The sequence below is a fragment of the Uranotaenia lowii genome, chromosome 2, assembly GCF_029784155.1.
Source record: "Uranotaenia lowii strain MFRU-FL chromosome 2, ASM2978415v1, whole genome shotgun sequence".
Taxonomy (NCBI): Eukaryota; Metazoa; Arthropoda; class Insecta; order Diptera; family Culicidae; genus Uranotaenia; species Uranotaenia lowii.
Genome location: NC_073692.1, coordinates 77,380,805 through 77,398,584, shown reverse-complemented (window position 1 = coordinate 77,398,584; position 17,780 = coordinate 77,380,805). Strand labels below are relative to the sequence as shown.

Genomic DNA, 17,780 nt, shown 5'->3' with positions numbered 1-17,780 from the left:
ACGCAAAGTTCCGCAAAAAATTTGTATTTAACAGAAATGTTATTGACATACTTTCTGAATATTCACAAATCAGCGCAAACTATCGCTAACAGCTGCTTATTCATTTTAAAGTGGGTGGAAATTGGCGGCCAAAACGACCAAATCATAGGGTATGTCGCAAAAGTTGAGTATTTTGGCGTTGAACGTTGTCTACACTCTTTTCTATCTGCTCCAAACACGCAAACTTTGTATAATTTCAATACCGGCGGATGAGCAAAAACAGACAAAAACGCAATCGTTCGCGTTAATTCTTTGGATTTACTTTTAGTTTAATATAATATAGTTTAATAATCAAATATGTGTGAAGTATTGCAGCGCTAATATCATACCAGCACTAGATTTGATAGAAAATCATCTTCCTGGTAAATATAAATTTATTGCGGAAATCTTGCGTTAATATACTCAAAATCCAGTGCAAAGTTGAATTTAAGTGCAAGAAAATCTAATCTGAAAAATTCGGTAGCAAATTTTTAAAAGGGCGAATGCGCCGAATGTAAACAAACTGAGTTATCAACTGGGTGAATACGTTCGAAGACCTTCATTTCGATGGTATAAATTTATTTAAAGAATATTTGGTTTTCGGAAAATAAAGGAAACGAAATAATATTTTTGCTGGGAGCTTATGGAGCTGTCAAACTTTGAACGCGTTTATCTTGAAACAGCAATGTTGGCGCATTTGCCGTATTTAAAATTCGATACCGAGTTGAAAATTGACAAAAGGTTTGAAAAACAGCTACCTTGAAAAATTCATAAAAAATTCTGTGTTTCGGATTTTGAAAATCGCGAAAATGTGCCAAATTACGTCAACTTCCCAATCATTTTTTAAAAATTCATCTTACATAAACAATTTTGACAGTTCATATCATTGTTTTTTTTTTGAGTTAGCACTTACTCTACATGCTACTATCAAACTTCTAGAAGATTCTGTGAATTTGTGATGGCTTTCATTAATTTAGTAATTCCGATGCCGAGCTTGAGCATAGAATCCAAAAATCGTTGTCCTCCGATAGAATTTTACGATCAAAACATCCGTGAGAGCTATTTTTATACGCAAGCACTCTAAACCAGCAGTTATCAACTGCAATTTTGCTCTAGATAAGTTGTGCATTCCGATTCAAATTTATTGACTCTTTAAACGTTGAGGATAAATTCTTGCTCACGAACGAGAGAAAATATCTCACTACTTCGCATGAAGCTACCCAGTAAACATGAATCGACAGAGAGATAACTCAAATCAACAGAGGGATCGTATCGATCTCTCTAACGATTTTGCATCATCTAATCGGCAGAGAGGAACACACCCAGACTTGTAAACCATCGACATTTTCTCTGACAGTCGCACAGCCTGCTTTTATCAGTATCATTGTTCGTGCCATCAAACGAATGCGACCGAAAACTTGCCGAACAGTCGACTACCATCAAACGAAACGACATTCATTCTTCTTTGTGTGATTTTCGAACGAAATTTCGTGCCTTGGTACACGAGAGGGATAATTTGATGGTCAAACGACCATCATTCCCGACAGTTTACGACATCGCCTATCTCTTTCACGCAGCAGAACTTACAGACTCAATAAGCAAATGCAATCTTTTCTATTCACTCCCTCCTGTTGAAAAAAAATTCGTCACTCTGCAGCGCCGGGTGATGTTTGGATGTATTGGTCGAACAATGTGGAATGATTATCTCGATTATCTACGCAAGAGGGATGACAGTAAAACGACTAACCACAAAAAAAGATCAAAATTTCGTTTGACATTTTTTTGCTCTCCGATCAAACGATTGCGCTCTCCACGATTGTCACGAACGATGTGTGGTGGTTGTCTCCGGAAAAATTCAAACGATGGTGACCACTTACAAGCCTGCACACCATACGCATGGCATGGGTGAGTGCCACGAAATAATCTAAGACACGCCCTCCAGAGAAACACACGAACACAATCCGAATCGTGTTTGTATGTTTCCCTTCGAGACGCGTGTTTGCCTGCCTGAGAAGTCGACTGCTACGACTGCACCGTACGAGTGTACGATTCAAACTGATTTCGCATGTACGCATTCGTATTTGTTGCTTTAAGTATCTCGGCAGGACAAACCGAATGAGAATACTTGCGTTCTTTGGAGTGTCGCCGAAATTACCCAGTAAGCGCGTCCTCTCAAAAACCGACAGAGCATGCAAATAATTGAGAGTTGAGTCACCGAACTTAGAATAAAACGGTTAATTTCGGCGACACTCCAAAGAACGCAAATATTCTCATTCGGTTTGTCCTGCCGAGATACTTAGAGGCAACGAATACGAATGCGTACATGCGAAATCAGTTTGAATCGTACACTCGTACGGTGCAGTCGTAGCAGTCGACTTCTCAGGCAGGCAAACACGCGTCTCGAAGGGAAACATACAAACACGATTCGGATTGTGTTCGTGTGTTTCTCTGGAGGGCATGTCTTAGATTATTTCGTGACACTCACCCATGGCACGCGTGTGGTGTGTTCCTCTCTGCCGATTAGATGATGCAGCGTTAGAGAGATGGATACGATCCCTCTGTCGATTTGAGTTACCTCTGTCGATTCATGTTCACTGGGTAGTCGTTTTATTCTAAGTTCGGTGACTCAACTCTCAATTTTTTGCATGCTCTGTCGATTTTTGAGAGGACGCGCTTACTGGGTGAGAGCGGAGAGTCAGGATGGAAGCCAATTAGAGATGCCAATGTGTCTGAATTTTCAGGATTTGCCGGATTTTTCGAGGCTCAGGCGGACAACCTGATAAGCCTTTGAATTTCCCTTATTTTTGAAAATATGCCTGATTGCCTGAAGTGAAAAAGTGAAAATGTGGAGCAACGACTAAAAAAAGGTCATCACATTCAGCGAAATTTCCGTTACTTTGAAGTAGCCTGATTAAGTCTGATTTATTTCACCAGTTCCCCAGTGATTTATGAAAAAAATGGGCAACCCTGACGCCAATAGATGGAAAAAAAGAAATCTCTCTTGCTCGCTTCCTGTTCTGTAGGAGAATATTCTCAGAACTAAAACTGACTGAGAGAAAATAATTTAAAGCGAGTTATCTTGATCGTCATTAGAAACGGTTGAGAAGCCATTGCGTTCTCATATTTATCGCTAAGTGTTAACACAGAGAACCAGAGTTCGGGCTGGAGCCCCAACCGTGTGTAAAAATTACTTTGCTTTGTCAAAGAGGCCAAATTCTATATTAAGAATCTATTCCAATTTTCGAATATTTTCGGAAGTAGGTACTGAAGTCCTATCCTGGCAGAAATGACGCGATGTTTGCATGTTTGAATTTCGCAATGTTCGAACGAAGATGGGTGGTGATACTTTCGATTAATTAGATTTGAAATGTTTCGTTATGAGTGAAATTTGATTAAAAAAATCTGATCCTAAACAAAAAGTAGAGGTTATCCATTAGAGGGGTATCATAAATTAGCACATCATACAGAAATCCTGCGGCAAATGTTGTCTGAACTATTTTTGAAATTATAATTCATATTAAAACAGTCACATAATTAAAATCTTATATGAACTTTCTCTTCAAACAACTAAATAATGTTTGCTTTTTTCTCAAACAAAATCAGTGGCTCAATACAAAACGAGTACCAAATGAGGCAACATTGCCAAAAGAAAAAGATTTTGTTAAAAGGGCATATACTTCCTTCTGCAAATTTCATTATGTTGCTTTTTCTACACCCAAAAAAAAAAGAAAACTAGCTGGATTCTGTTTTGGTGCGACCTGGAAGTAAATTTTGGGTTATTTATGTTCTGAGTGTTCTCAACTGTTGACAAAAAAAATCAATAACAACAGCTGAGTCACTTAGCTAAGAGCCACTAGATGGTGCTGTTTTTAGGCCAATTTTAACGGTTTTAAAATGGCCGACGATTCAAATTCTTACACACGGATTCGACACATATTTGTTCGGGGCCCGTTCTCTGGTTCTCTGTGGTGTTAACACGTTCGTCGCCCAAATGGAATCTCGGAGCGTGAAAGGAGAGCGAGAGAGCTCCAGATTTACAATGCGTGGAAAAACTGAGCGGCTATCTTGCGTAAGAGAGCCGTCATCCGTTTATGGGTCCCATTTTGGTTAGTTTTACTAGCCGAGCCGAAAGTAATTCTCGGAGAGAGAAAGCAAAGAGGGAGAACTCCAATATTTGAAACGTTTGGCGAAGCTAAGCGATTAACTCAAGTAAGAGAGCATCACACGCTTTTCGATGTGACGGGGCGCCCATGAAATACACCCGTCACACGAATGTGGGTCCCGTGGCGACGAACGTGTTAAACAATAGTTATATAAACAATAGTTAATAAACCAGTTATCATTATCAGTTCTACTCGATTTACTTTCCTGAGCTTGAGACGTGGTGCTTGAAGTTTTGGGTGTGGAGGTCATTTAGTTTCAAATTATTACAAAAATCTCATTCAAAAAACATTCGCTAAACATAGAATTTATTCGACATTTCGATAACAGTTTCAGGCGTTCATTGTTCAGTAAACATTCTTCAACACGACCTGATTCGGCTGATTTTGACGTTGAAGCAATGTCTAATGAGCAATAATTGGTTCTAGTCTTAACCTAACGTCACGACGATCGACAGCTATTCCTCCTTCTCTGGGTTATAGTACTTTTGTGCGAAATCTTCAATCTGTCGCATCACGAAGCTGGTCATCACATTGGTTTTGTGCATCACCTGTTCATTGTTCCACCTAGGCATCGTGTCGAAGGATCGCGATCCTACCCATTGATTGGGAATGTTGACCTGGGGAGTTGAAAGGTGTTATTAATAACAAAATTCACAAAAAACTTTAGGAAATTTATACCTTGTGTCTGGCAATCGATCGGAGGATTAAAATCAGCACGTAGAAACAGAAGTATAGGGTGAAGTACAGTGGAACGTACCACAGCGTTCGACTGATGTAGTAGTAGCTGTAGTTCTTGACTCGGGGGCTTCCAACGTTAACCGGTGCCGGGGCTGCGGTTGTTGTTGTAGTGGTAGTTTCATCATGATGTGGATCGAACCAATATTCCGGTGGATAGTCGTGGTAGCCGTTAAACTGGAACATTTCCGGTGGAATCGGGTCCATTGGGGCCATCGGAGCCATCGCTGACATTGGAGCCATTTGAGGCATCGAGTCCATTTGGGGCATGGCTTTGGGTGCGGTGTCCATCATCTGCGGAGGGAGATAGTTTGTGTTCGGAGGCAGATACTGAGGATGTCCAGGTCCAACGGCAATCGTACCAACCATATCGTCATTTTCCGCGGAGGTGCCGTTTGGAGGCTCAGGTCCCAGATAGCTACTGAGCATGCTACTGTAGCTGGGTGCATCCATATCGGAGTTCCAACTGAGGTCGCTATTTGGTGGGAATTTGTGTAGCTCGGTCAGTGAGGGTGGCAGGTAACTGCTTACGGGAGCTGCTGAATTGCTGACATCTGCTGCTTTTAGGGTTGGAACAGGCGTCGGAGCTACAATGATTGGAGGAAGCTGTGGCGGTGTAATTGGAGGTGGAAGTGCTTGCACTGTAGTTGCTGCTGGAGCCGAAGGCATCGAGGGAGCATTTGCGGAGCTCGGCGCGCTATCGTCCAAAGCCGGACCTGTGGTAGACAATAAATATTTTTTGGTTTTCCAAAATTAACAACAAATATTTGACGTACCACTGGGTTTTGGATACTGATATCCTTTTTGTTTGGCTTTCAATATTTTGTAAACGGTTCCACCATAGGCCTCTCCAGGGGCAAATCGATCCATGGCCATATCTGTGAAATGATGAAAGTCAGTTGAAATGTTCAAAACTATGATACTTAGCAATAATGAAGCTGTTTACTATTTTTCTTCTGCATTGAGCCATCGTCTACCGATTGATAATTGCTGGGATAGACGATATACTTTGGGGATTTGTAGCTATCCTGGTAGCTACTGGTACGATAACCTATCGGTTTGCTGAGGAATCCGTTGTAAGGGAACTGGTACCCTCCGATGCTGGCACGTCCGGTGCCTTGATTCACGTCCAAGCTGAAAGAAAAATATCAAACATATTTTCAACTAGTTTGGCGAGCGAAATGATGGGAAAAGGCAATAGATTCCAAATACGGCACGACAGCGTGGAATTTTTTTTTTGATTTCTCTTCCTTAATTTTTCTGCATGATATATCGTAATGATACACGTTTTCCTTAGATTGTAATTTCTTACATGTTTTTTAAGTTTTTCTGCTGAAGATGAACTGAAATCTATGGGCCCAACATTTGTCAGTGACGTTCCTTGCGACCTTACTAGGTTAGCGTAAAAGCTATGGATAATAAGTCCTATTTGAATCAAATTTATTACAACCGCTGCACTTAACTTGCATCATGGCCGAAGGGAGGGGGTTGGTAGTTAGAACCCCCCCCCCCCATGACGGTCCAAAAATGCCATGTAAAATGTTTTTCTCTAAATTCAAAATTACAAATTCCTAATTAAATTTTGATGAACGAATAAAATGATTCGTCAAGTGTAACAATCTTGACTCAGAACCAAAGCCTAAACCTCGAAATCTGATCCAGGGTCCATAATTCTACTACAGTTTTTCGAAAAATGTTAAACTTGTAGATTGAAATTCAGTCCGGAATATAGAATTCCAATAAGCATGTCAAATCGCCCAGATTTTGCCCGAGTTTTTGCATATTACTTGCTGAATCAAACAAAAATTGAAATTGAGGTTTTAAAACAATGTACTCTAGTCTTAATTTTTTTTTAAAATTCATTTCATCAAAAATAATGTGGATTATTTTTTTAAATGTGATTCAAAATCGATTGGTGTTTTTCGTTAAACATAAGTCAATTGTTTTTCTTCATTATTTTAATCTAATAACTTTGATATTGGCCCCTGATTTGCACGGCCCGGATAATTGCGGAAATATTTGGAAAGCTTAGGTAACCTAAGTTAGGTTAGAATAATTCCGGATTTTATGGTTCCAAACTTGCTTATTTACATTAAAATTTGATGTCTGTGTTAAGAATTCGGATTCTGTCTTCAGTTTTTTTTACTGAAGTTCAGTTTGGATGATCCAAATTGGGAAAAAATCATCATTCGAATCTTGGTTTTGCATTTCAAACTTCTATATTAGATACTCATCATTTTGGATGATGAAAAGAACATATTCAAAATAAAAAAAAAAAAACCATTATGAATATTTAAAATTTTTTTTTTTAATTCTAATGCAGAATTGGAACTAAAGAAAGTTTCATAATGGTGATCCAGAAGTGTAAAACCTGAAACAGTTTCATCAGCCAAAATTTTCATTCAGATTCTCAAGTTGAATTTCGAATAAATTCACATTGAAAGCCAAAAATTTAGAATTCAAATAAAAATGTGGATGATGAAACTGTTTCAGATTTTACAATTCTGGATCACCATTATGAAACATTCTTTAGTTCCAATTCTGCATCAGAATTAAAAGTTCAAATTTCAAATCTTCAAAATGGTTTGTAATTTTGAATATTTTCTTTTCAACCAGTTATTTCTGGTTGGAACTTTGATCCAAATTTCACTTATTGGTTCATAATTCGCAAGAATTATCTGGAACTTCGATTTAAAAATCGTTTAGAATTCGGAATACATATTTCGAACTCAGGTTTAAAAGGCAGTACTGAGAATCGGTATCAAAATTGAAAATTCAAATTCAGCTTGAAGTCAAGTTTTATAATCAAGATTAAAACATCTATGTGAGAATTTCATAAGGTTTCAAATTACAAGCGATCGCAGTTACATAGTTTCGATACTGGATTCAAAATTAAAATTTTATATTCAATCAGAGTCAGTTTGGAACACAAATCAAATTAATATTTATTACTTTTTGTGTTCAAAGAACCTGTATTCTATTTTCAGATAAAAGTCAACTTAAAATAGGCTTGCCAGATACTTTTAGAAAAAAGCGGGACATTTCACGAAAAAAAGCGGGACATTTCGCGAAAAAAGCGGGACACAGCCGATAAAATCAGGACATTGAAAAACTCTTGAAAGAAAACCTTGATTTTTTAGCCAAACTTATACGTTTACTATCAGCCTAAGTTGTTCATTGAGAGCACCGTAAGGATTTATGTTCAACGTGAATTGATTTTGCTCATTGTTTCTTATATTACTTCTATTTGAACGTTTTTTTTTTGCAATAAGCACGGTTATTTTCCACAGTTCTCGCGAATTAACTACTTGTAAACGGAGGATTTGATATAGCGTAAAAATTTAAAAAACTCAAGAAAACTTTCCTATTTACATACTTTGAACAAGTGAGTCAAAAAATGCGGTGTATAAGGCAATTTAATAAAGATTTAGGTGAAAAAATTAAGATCTATAGTTATTTGGAAGCAATTTGAACAATATTTTCTTCATCACAAAGTTCTTAACAAAGCATTGCACAGTGGGAAAATTTGAATTTAAAATTCCAAAAAATAAGAAATCGCAGGTTTGATAGCCTGAAACAATACTTATTTTATGTGAAATGTCCTTAATTACTCAGCAAAAAAAACAACAATAACTTCGTGGAAATGAATTTGAGCAAAAATTTTTTAAGGAAAACTGTGAAAGTTTCATGAAGGTTTTTGAAGTCATATATGAATTATAAGCCTTTTAAATAAGCTCTTTTTCATGAAAAATTGCTATTTTGATCAATAATTTTTTTTAAATGATTAATTCTCATACAAAAGAGAATAAGATTGATCAACATTCAAATGAGATATAAAGTAATTATTTTATAAAATGACAAAATCTCCATAGAGATAAAAGTAGGAATAAAGATAGCTTCTTAAGATCTTCTTATTTGAAAATGTTCAAGTGTTTTTAAGTAAAAACCTTTCAGCTCGTTTAATGAAGCTGCAATGACTGAAGGACATATTTGAAAGATTTTCTATGTTGAACCAATGAATTCAAATTGAGAATAAAGTTCGATTTTTTGCAGTTTAAGTCAGTAAACTTTGTGAAAGTTTTTCAAGAAAAAAAGCGGGACATTTCGAGGAAAAAGCGGGACGGCGGGACATTCAACAAAAAAGCGGGACATGTCCCGCTTTTGCGGGACGGATGGCAACCCTAACTTAAAACATATTTTACTGGTTTTTTGTTTAACATTATTTACATTACAGATTCTTCGTAAACAAAGCTTCAAACTAAAATCTTTAATACAAGAGTAGAAAACAAATCTGATTTGACCAGCAAACTTAATCTCTTACTTTTATTTCTCAATAGTTGATAATAATTAACCGATAACTTACCAGTATAAAAAGTTTTGCTTATAATGAAATCTTCAAATCTCTTATTTATGTTTTCAAAATTCTTGACTGCTAAAACTATTTTCGAAAGTCAGAAAAAAAACCTTACTATAGGGTATATACAGGCGATAGTATTGGCGAAAAATTGCCCTCATCCATAATCTCAAATTTTGATTTGCTGGCGGCCTTACCAGTGATGCTTGATGCGTTACTAAAATCAGTATTTGCTTGTCTTAAAATAATTATAATCTTTCTGAATTGATTTAATTTTTCAACTATCAACAACTAAACATTTGAATTCATAACGAGACGTCCCTCAATGGATGAAGGTAAGCCATCTTTTGCTAATGAATTTTCAAGGTGAATTCAAAAAATCTGAAATATATTTTCATGTACTGCTGCGTAGATTTAAAAAAGTTGTTTCTAACTTCTAAACGAATGCAAAATCATTCACTGTTACAAACATGTAAATTAATGAAAGCCTCGTCTATGTTGACTTTCAAAAAAATCGCCTACATGCTCTTATTATTTTAACATATCCACATAATTCGCTGCATCGTTTAAGTGTGCGATACAAACAGTTGTTGATTCGTTCAGATAAATTATGCGTTAAATTTCACATTCGAATCGAAATCTACGGGAAAGTTGCAAATTCTCAATACTCATGAAAAGGCTTTCAACAAAAATGCAATTTAAAAATATAATCATTTCCAAATATCAATGCACTTGGCAACCCTGAACAGTCAAAAAAAAAAATCAACACGAGCATCTGTGTATCGCTTTTCCACAGGGCGAATTAATCGATATTAGTACCGAAAAATCGCGTGCGCCCTTCTCAAAAACGATTTTGTTCACCCATGGTTTGAGGTTAGGGCTGAGGCCTTCTGCTAAGGTGGTGTTCGTGTAGAACTATCAATATATACTGAATAATGTTAAATAACTCAAACCTGAATAACTGTAGAGAACCTTTAATTTTTTTTTACTATTTGTTATGTAGGGGAGATAAGGGCATAATGGCCACCATAAGGAAGACGCTTATTTAACCATAGAAAACAGCTATAATATGTGACTGACGTCGTTGTCGCGACACTAGAAAAGTCTATTTTCTAACTGGATTATTCTTGAAAAGCTGGATAAAAACGTTTAAATATGTATTTTAAAAATTTTTCCGAAAGCTGAAAATCAGTCACTGTAGGGGCATAATGAGAACCAACACTGGGGTAGTATAAGCAACATTAAACGGGGCACGATGAGCGTTTTCTGCCGTGGAATCTAGCAGCGAATTTCACTCGATGAAGTCAACTGAATAATAGAGCTACAGCTTGACTTGTTTCGTCTGACGATTTGGCCTATTGGTTAGATGTCGGAGAGGTAATCAGTAGGCTCGAGTTCGATACCTGTTCGAGGTGATTTTTCTTCATTTACCACTCATGATCGATGCATTTTACACTAAACGGTGAGGCGTAGCTCTATCATTCAGTTGACTACATCGAGTTGAATTCGCTGCTAGATGCTATGGCAGAAAACGCTCATCGTGCTCCGAATAATTGTGCTCTGTTCGCCCCGAATCAACTATTTAAAGTAAAAAGGTGTTTTAAAATTGATTATAGTGAAAACCCAAAAATTTAATGATGGTGAAAATTGAGTAACAGTGTGTTCATCATGTTGCAGTGCGTACATTATAGATTAAGATGATTTAACGATCATAAAAGCTTATTTTCCAGTGCCTAAAAATTATAATATTTTAGTTACTTGAGAACCGAGTTGGTTGTTCTAGAATATTTCTGTAAAAATGATAAGGAGATTTTTTTGCTGGTAAATTAATACTATTGGAAGTACGCAACTAATCCTCATGAAAGATTATTTATGAAAATATGTACTTTTGTAGAAAAGTGGAGTGCTTATTATGCCCCGGGTGCTCTTTATGCACTAATCTCCCCTATGCATTGTTAAAGCAAAAATGTAATGGGAAAAATTTTGCTACCAAACCCCCCATGAGCCGGTTCTTCCTACGGCCCTGACTTGTATTAACCTAAGATTGCCAGAATTTTTTCAGCACGTATCCGGACCGGACAAACCGAGCAATTTTTATATAAAAACCTGGCAAAATCCGAGCATTCGATTTCAAATTGACGATCATGAATCCGGGCAATATCCGGGCAAATTTTATCAAAACTCATAAGTTCCTCAACAAAAAATAAAGAAAAAAAAAAATAGTTTTTTCATCAAAACATATCGATAGATTTTGAACCGTATTTTAGGCTTCCAAAAAACCTTTCATGATTATTTTTATAAAACTTGCTCAAAAAATTTCGTTTTGGAGATGTTTGTTGATTTTTGTTGGATAATTTTGCCGAAGAAAGTGAATAAATCCGGGTAAAATCCAGGCATTTTGTTATGAAATTGGTGAAATTCTTAAATTTAGTATTAAATATCCGGGCAAACCCGGATAAAACTGGGCAATCTGGCAACCTTACATTAACCCTCATCCGCTCTTTGGTGTCAATGTGATACTATTGGAAGATCGGCGGTTTGCAGTTTATGTCAGGTGTATCCAAATAAAAGAATTTCTTCTGGACCCTTTATGAATTCTTAAAATCTTTAATTTTGCATAATTACTTTTCTTATGGACTAACCCTGAAAGTTCAGACAAAAAAAAATCTCTTATCAATCCTTGAGTGTCAATTTTTACACTCTTCGCTAAAATTTTCTTAATCTTTCATGTTTCTTAACAGATTTTTACAAAATGTATAGTTTTGGAAATTTCTTTATGTATCTCAAATATGTTTTTAAAACAATATTCACCTACTAAACTTCTGTTTTCCATTATTCAATTGATGCAATGTCTGCGAAAAAGAATCTGGAAAAAAAAGACTGTAGGTCAGCTACAGTATACAAAAAAAATCACTTAGTATCCAAGAAGCTGAAGTTAGAAGCTATACGTTAGGCATAAGGATCTATTTTTTAAGATCATGACTACAAAAAATGTAAGAAAGTGGTGTAAAAATCGTCCTTTTAAATCGATGAAATTGTTTAAGTCACACCACATAAACCTGTAAAAAAATTGGTTGGAAAGTTGACGTATTTTGGCACATTTCTGCATCTGTAGACTGTCAAAACACGAAACACAGAGTTTATGACTATGATGTCTTTGTGATAAATTGTGAAGAATCAATTTTCAAAATCTGAAAATTACACGAAAAGTAACTCAACGCATAACTAAACATTTTCTATTATTTACTCAAAATTTATTTTTTTTCACAAACGCCCATTGGATCCAAATTTTTAATATTGTATTGAGTATTTCTTTTTCCCAATTGAGGAATAAAATCAATTCTTGAATTCTGAATTCGGTTCATGAATCCAGAATCCAGACCTCCAAATTTTTAATTCCCTCATGCGTTATCTAGAAAATTAAATTTACAATTCTTAAAATTCACCTTAACTAAATTTTCTACTTCCGAACCGTTGAACTTCGTGTTGTTGAAGTTTTTATAACCCTATGCGTGAATTAAGAGTCTTTAATACATTGTTGCATATTATTTTTCACTTATATAGACCTACTTATTTGTGGAATTTCGTTGAATTAATTCATCTTTTCCTGTCGGCACATTTGCGTATGCACTTATTCCTACTGTTCCAGTTCGAACATTTCCGACAATTGCTGCAGCCACCAACAGTCCTTGTAGTAGAACTTCCGCTTTCATGTTTGTCGACGTTTGAATTTAAATTTTATCGAACAATGGCACTAAATTATCAAAAACACTTTCGATTTCTTATCAGATGCGACCACTCATGGTCCTGCGCCCCTCCGCCGAAGGAAGTCACTGCGAATGGCTTGGGGCTTGGCCTTTTGGAAAACTCGCACAACGTCTATCTACTGAGTCAACTCTAAATTAAATGACCAATAGCCGAAACTGGTGCTCCCGAGGAAGACCCGACCCTCGGCGATCTAGATCTAGAAGTGGTGAAATTTCATTTTCACTGCTCCTAAAATGGCAATGATGCGTCCCCTCGGAAAACGTGACCAGGCCGGCAGCTTTCTACCGGGCGATGCTGCATTTTGGGGAGGTGATTATCTGCGCCTCTCACTTCCGCCATCTTCTTTGGTCTGTGGGGGCTGCTAGTGTTTGTTTGTCCGGACGACGGCGACGGCCTTTAGTTGGCCGGAACGTCATCAACATCCTAGTCGTCGTCGGCTTACCACTACGTGAGCAGCGTCGTCGTCGTTCGGTTTGAAATTGGGCTTCCTCCTTTTCCGTTAAACCACATCAGACGTATGCGAAAAATACTTGTCTACATTAGCATGCGTGCTCTGGGCCAGCACTTTCGATAGGTGTTAATTACCTGTGGCGCTGCGTCTCTTTTCACTTTGCTCATCATTGGCACTGGTCAGCAAGATTTTGTGAAAAAAAAAACACGTGTCAGGAGGACAAAAATGACAAAAAATGACAAAAATGACAAAAATGACAAAAATGACAAAAATGACAAAAATGACAAAAATGACAAAAATGACAAAAATGACAAAAATGACAAAAATGACAAAAATGACAAAAATGACAAAAATGACAAAAATGACAAAAATGACAAAAATGACAAAAATGACAAAAATGACAAAAATGACAAAAATGACAAAAATGACAAAAATGACAAAAATGACAAAAATGACAAAAATGACAAAAATGACAAAAATGACAAAAATGACAAAAATGACAAAAATGACAAAAATGACAAAAATGACAAAAATGACAAAAATGACAAAAATGACAAAAATGACAAAAATGACAAAAATGACAAAAATGACAAAAATGACAAAAATGACAAAAATGACAAAAATGACAAAAATGACAAAATTGACAAAAATGACAAAAATGACAAAAATGACAAAAATGACAAAAATGACAAAAATGACAAAAATGACAAAAATGACAAAAATGACAAAAATGACAAAAATGACAAAAATGACAAAAATGACAAAAATGACAAAAATGACAAAAATGACAAAAATGACAAAAATGACAAAAATGACAAAAATGACAAAAATGACAAAAATGACAAAAATGACAAAAATGACAAAAATGACAAAAATGACAAAAATGACAAAAATGACAAAAATGACAAAAATGACAAAAATGACAAAAATGACAAAAATGACAAAAATGACAAAATTGACAAAAATGACAAAAATGACAAAAATGACAAAAATGACAAAAATGACAAAAATGACAAAAATGACAAAAATGACAAAAATGACAAAAATGACAAAAATGACAAAAATGACAAAAATGACAAAAATGACAAAAATGACAAAAATGACAAAAATGACAAAAAAGACAAAAAAGACAAAAATGACATAAATGACAAAAACTATAAAAATTACAAAAACTACAAAAATTACAATAACTGCAAATAACAAAAATTAAAAAGGTACAAATCTTTCTCAGATAATATCTAATGAAATAGTTATAGTTATCTAGAAAACGCAGAAAATGGATGGTTTAAATCATTTGAAACTTTTTTCATAAGATTTCTCTTGCGTTGAACAGTGTTGATTCGATCGGCTCAAGCAGAAGCACAGTAACTAGTGGTGTCCATCTACTGCGTGACTGCCCCTATCAAATCTGGGCCACCGATGAACTAAATAGAACAATTTGCACTTGACGTGGTGAACTTTTCCAATGTCCAACAAACAGGGATTGACACTAGTTATCGGAAATTGAGCGATGCGGTGGACGCAAATCGAGCGTGGATTCTTCCTGTGATTGACTGTACATAGAAAGTGCCCCGGGTTTTATTGGAACAGCTAGTTAGCATCTTTCTTTTACTTAACGATACAGATATTTTTTCTTCTTCTATTGTATTTGATTTATTTAAGCAAAAGTGGAAGTCTACCAGCGGCATCGTATGAACCCTGTTGATTAGTTTACCTTTGGGTGAAAATGAAAGTAGAAAGCACTGACGCGTCATCGATTAGCAGAAGCTATTATATGAACCGCACAAATTACTAAGTAAAATAAATGTTTCTATTCTCCTTAAGATTTGAATTTCCTTATTTTAATGTCCGAGAATTAAATCTCATAAAAATTCATTTTGAACTCTTTAGGATCCTCGATAAGAATAATAACTTTTGTACTGAAATGGGAACTTTTTGACAGTGAAAACTAACGAACCTATAGTTAACTATAGTTTACTATAGTTTCTTTAGTGAAAACAGTATCGGAAAGTGCTTATTTTTCGATACTTATTTTTCCTTGCAAAAATACAGTCCACGACCTACTTGATCAGAAATTTTCTGGACATTGGACAGTGGTCCAGAACAGAACTTTATCGTGACAAAATAATTTACGAAGAGACTTATAAATAGAAGGTAGACAAATGGTGTCTTCAGCAAAAATGCTCACCAAGTCATGCACTCCTATAATATTATATCAAATAACGTGCAATTTCTGTCAGATTCAAAGCTTGCTTTATTTAGAATAGGAACAAAAACCAATTGCCTGTACATATTTCAGTTATTTATTTTTGGATTCCAGATCTTTTTTCATATACATAAATGAAGCATTTTCTACATACTTTTAAGAAAAAATACAGATGCAATTATTTTTCACGGTTTCTAAGGAATTCTCGAATTTTTCCTGAAACACGGCTTATGCCGGCGCACACCTTCTTCGTCCATCGTTGTAGCTATCTTATTCCACCAGGTCTTCATCTGATTGATGTCTTAGTAGACAACCTTTCCCTTTGCCTTGATTCTCCTCTTCCTGATTGCCCAGTATTTCTTAATAAGGCAGAATTGGAAGCAGTTAGGCAGTAAAGCTTTTCGGAACAAACCGTTTTAGCTGTAATGACAGCTTGTCAAATCTGGCCAAAACATTACGGGATGGTCGTGGGATCAAATGATCGCCGAAATTCATTTTTGGAGACACTTTTTTTGGTATGGCTCCGACGCCATTGTCTAATTTGTAACGAAAACTTTCGTTTTTTGCCTTAGCTGTAAATGCCCTGACAAATCATAAATTTTCAAGCAAATTTGTCGGCATAAACCAATTCGAATTCGGCTGGAACATCCTCCGAGCCGTAGCAAAGTAAAATTTTTGACCTGGGATTTGCCAAAAGTCAGCCTTAACATAGGTCCATCAGAAGACACCCGTCGAACTTAATCAGCACCTGGTCATATAGCTTCTGAGCACGGATCTTGGCCACACTATTCGGTTTTATAGTCCGATTTGGCTGTTTGCTAGCTCTTTACGACTTGAGTCCTTCCCGGAGTCGAACTCCTCTCACGGTACTATGGGCAGCACCGGATTTTCTGGCCAAATCACGGTCCGACAGATTGGAATTCCTTTTAATCGTCTTCCAAACCTTACGCTGTTTTTGGTCGATAGTTCCACTCCAACGATTGGCTTGAGGCTTCCAAATCGTCGTCAATGTTTCCTTACGCAGTTTGATAAAGATAACGGGCAATTTCAGCTTTTTAGCTAGCCTAGATGCAGACCACAACGGATTTCACAAAAAAAAACTGTGCAGATTTTTTCCCTTCTTTCGGCTTCCATGTTTATTGCTGGCAAAGTACAGTCGATTTGCGGAATGTCAAAAACACATACGTAGAGCTGACAAAATTTCCAACACGTGTGGATGCCAAGAACTTCCAAATCTGTCCACCAGGACCGCCATAATTTGAGCTAATATTTGTTCCAATTCTCAATAAAGCAAGCTTTACATTTAAAAAAAAACCAGTGAACAGACACCTAAAACGTTTGATGGTTTGTAAGCGAGTTATGATTTTTTTTAATGTTGAGATGTTAGGGTGATTCGAGAATAACAGTATTTAGGCTCTTTTGTGAATGAATTTGATTGGAAATTGGATAACGAACATTTTCTTCTCAGAGACCATTTGTTTCCGGACGCGTTCCTTAGTTATGATCATGATGATGAGGTAATAAAAATCTTTTACCTTTTTAACTGTCATATTACGAATAGTTTCAAACCAAAAAAAAAATATGACGGCATTATCCAGTTCAAATTTAAAATATTTGATTGTAGTGAAGTTTTGAAGTTTGGAAATTTTCAATACAAAATTTACACATTTGAAGACCCTGTGAAAAAGAACATCTCTATTTCTCATTCAATAGTCGAATTTTCATCGTTTTATTATTGTCTGAGTGATGGCCGTAGGATCGGGGGGTTTTTGGAGTTAAACCCCCCCCCCCCCCCCCCATTATAAAGCTTAAAAATGGCGATCCAGAATTGAAAACCTCTGAATCAGATTCACCATTTTTTTTTATTCACATTTTATTTGAAAATTGCAAGTCGTATGAAAAGTAATAATAAAAATAATAATAATATCAGTTTGAAACCTAAAACATCAGAACTAAAATTATAAGTTCATGGTTGATAATCTTGAACAAATATCAATTCACGGCTTGTAAAGGTAATGCAAATTTGGAATTTTATTTCAGGAATCGTTTTTAGTATCAGAAATCTCAATGAAATTCGAAACCAAA

The 17,780-nt window shown here is 35.9% G+C and overlaps 1 protein-coding gene across 1 annotated transcript; it reads right to left on the bottom strand.

Annotated features, from left to right (window-relative positions):
• Nucleotides 1-4,518: 4,518 nt before the first annotated feature.
• On the bottom strand, nucleotides 4,519-13,290 carry LOC129748613 (arginine-glutamic acid dipeptide repeats protein). The gene is made up of 5 exons (XM_055743275.1): nucleotides 12,841-13,290; nucleotides 5,863-6,050; nucleotides 5,693-5,794; nucleotides 4,860-5,632; nucleotides 4,519-4,798 (listed from the first exon to the last, which is right to left on the bottom strand). Exons 1-5 carry the CDS (start codon nucleotides 12,981-12,983, stop codon nucleotides 4,637-4,639), a joined length of 1,368 nt encoding a protein of 455 aa, XP_055599250.1. The 5' UTR covers nucleotides 12,984-13,290; the 3' UTR covers nucleotides 4,519-4,636.
• Between the last annotated feature and the right edge of the window lie 4,490 nt (nucleotides 13,291-17,780).

Excerpts from the sequence above, each read along its gene's own strand:
- LOC129748613 (XM_055743275.1), bottom strand. The coding sequence starts at position 12,983 with ATGAAAGCGGAAGTTCTACTACAAGGACTGTTGGTGGCTGCAGCAATT. Across the intron at positions 6,051-12,840 it reads CAACGAAATTCCACAAATAA|CTTGGACGTGAATCAAGGCA; the intron begins GTAGGTCTATAT and ends TTTTTCTTTCAG. Across the intron at positions 5,633-5,692 it reads TCAGTATCCAAAACCCAGTG|GTCCGGCTTTGGACGATAGC; the intron begins GTACGTCAAATA and ends TGTCTACCACAG.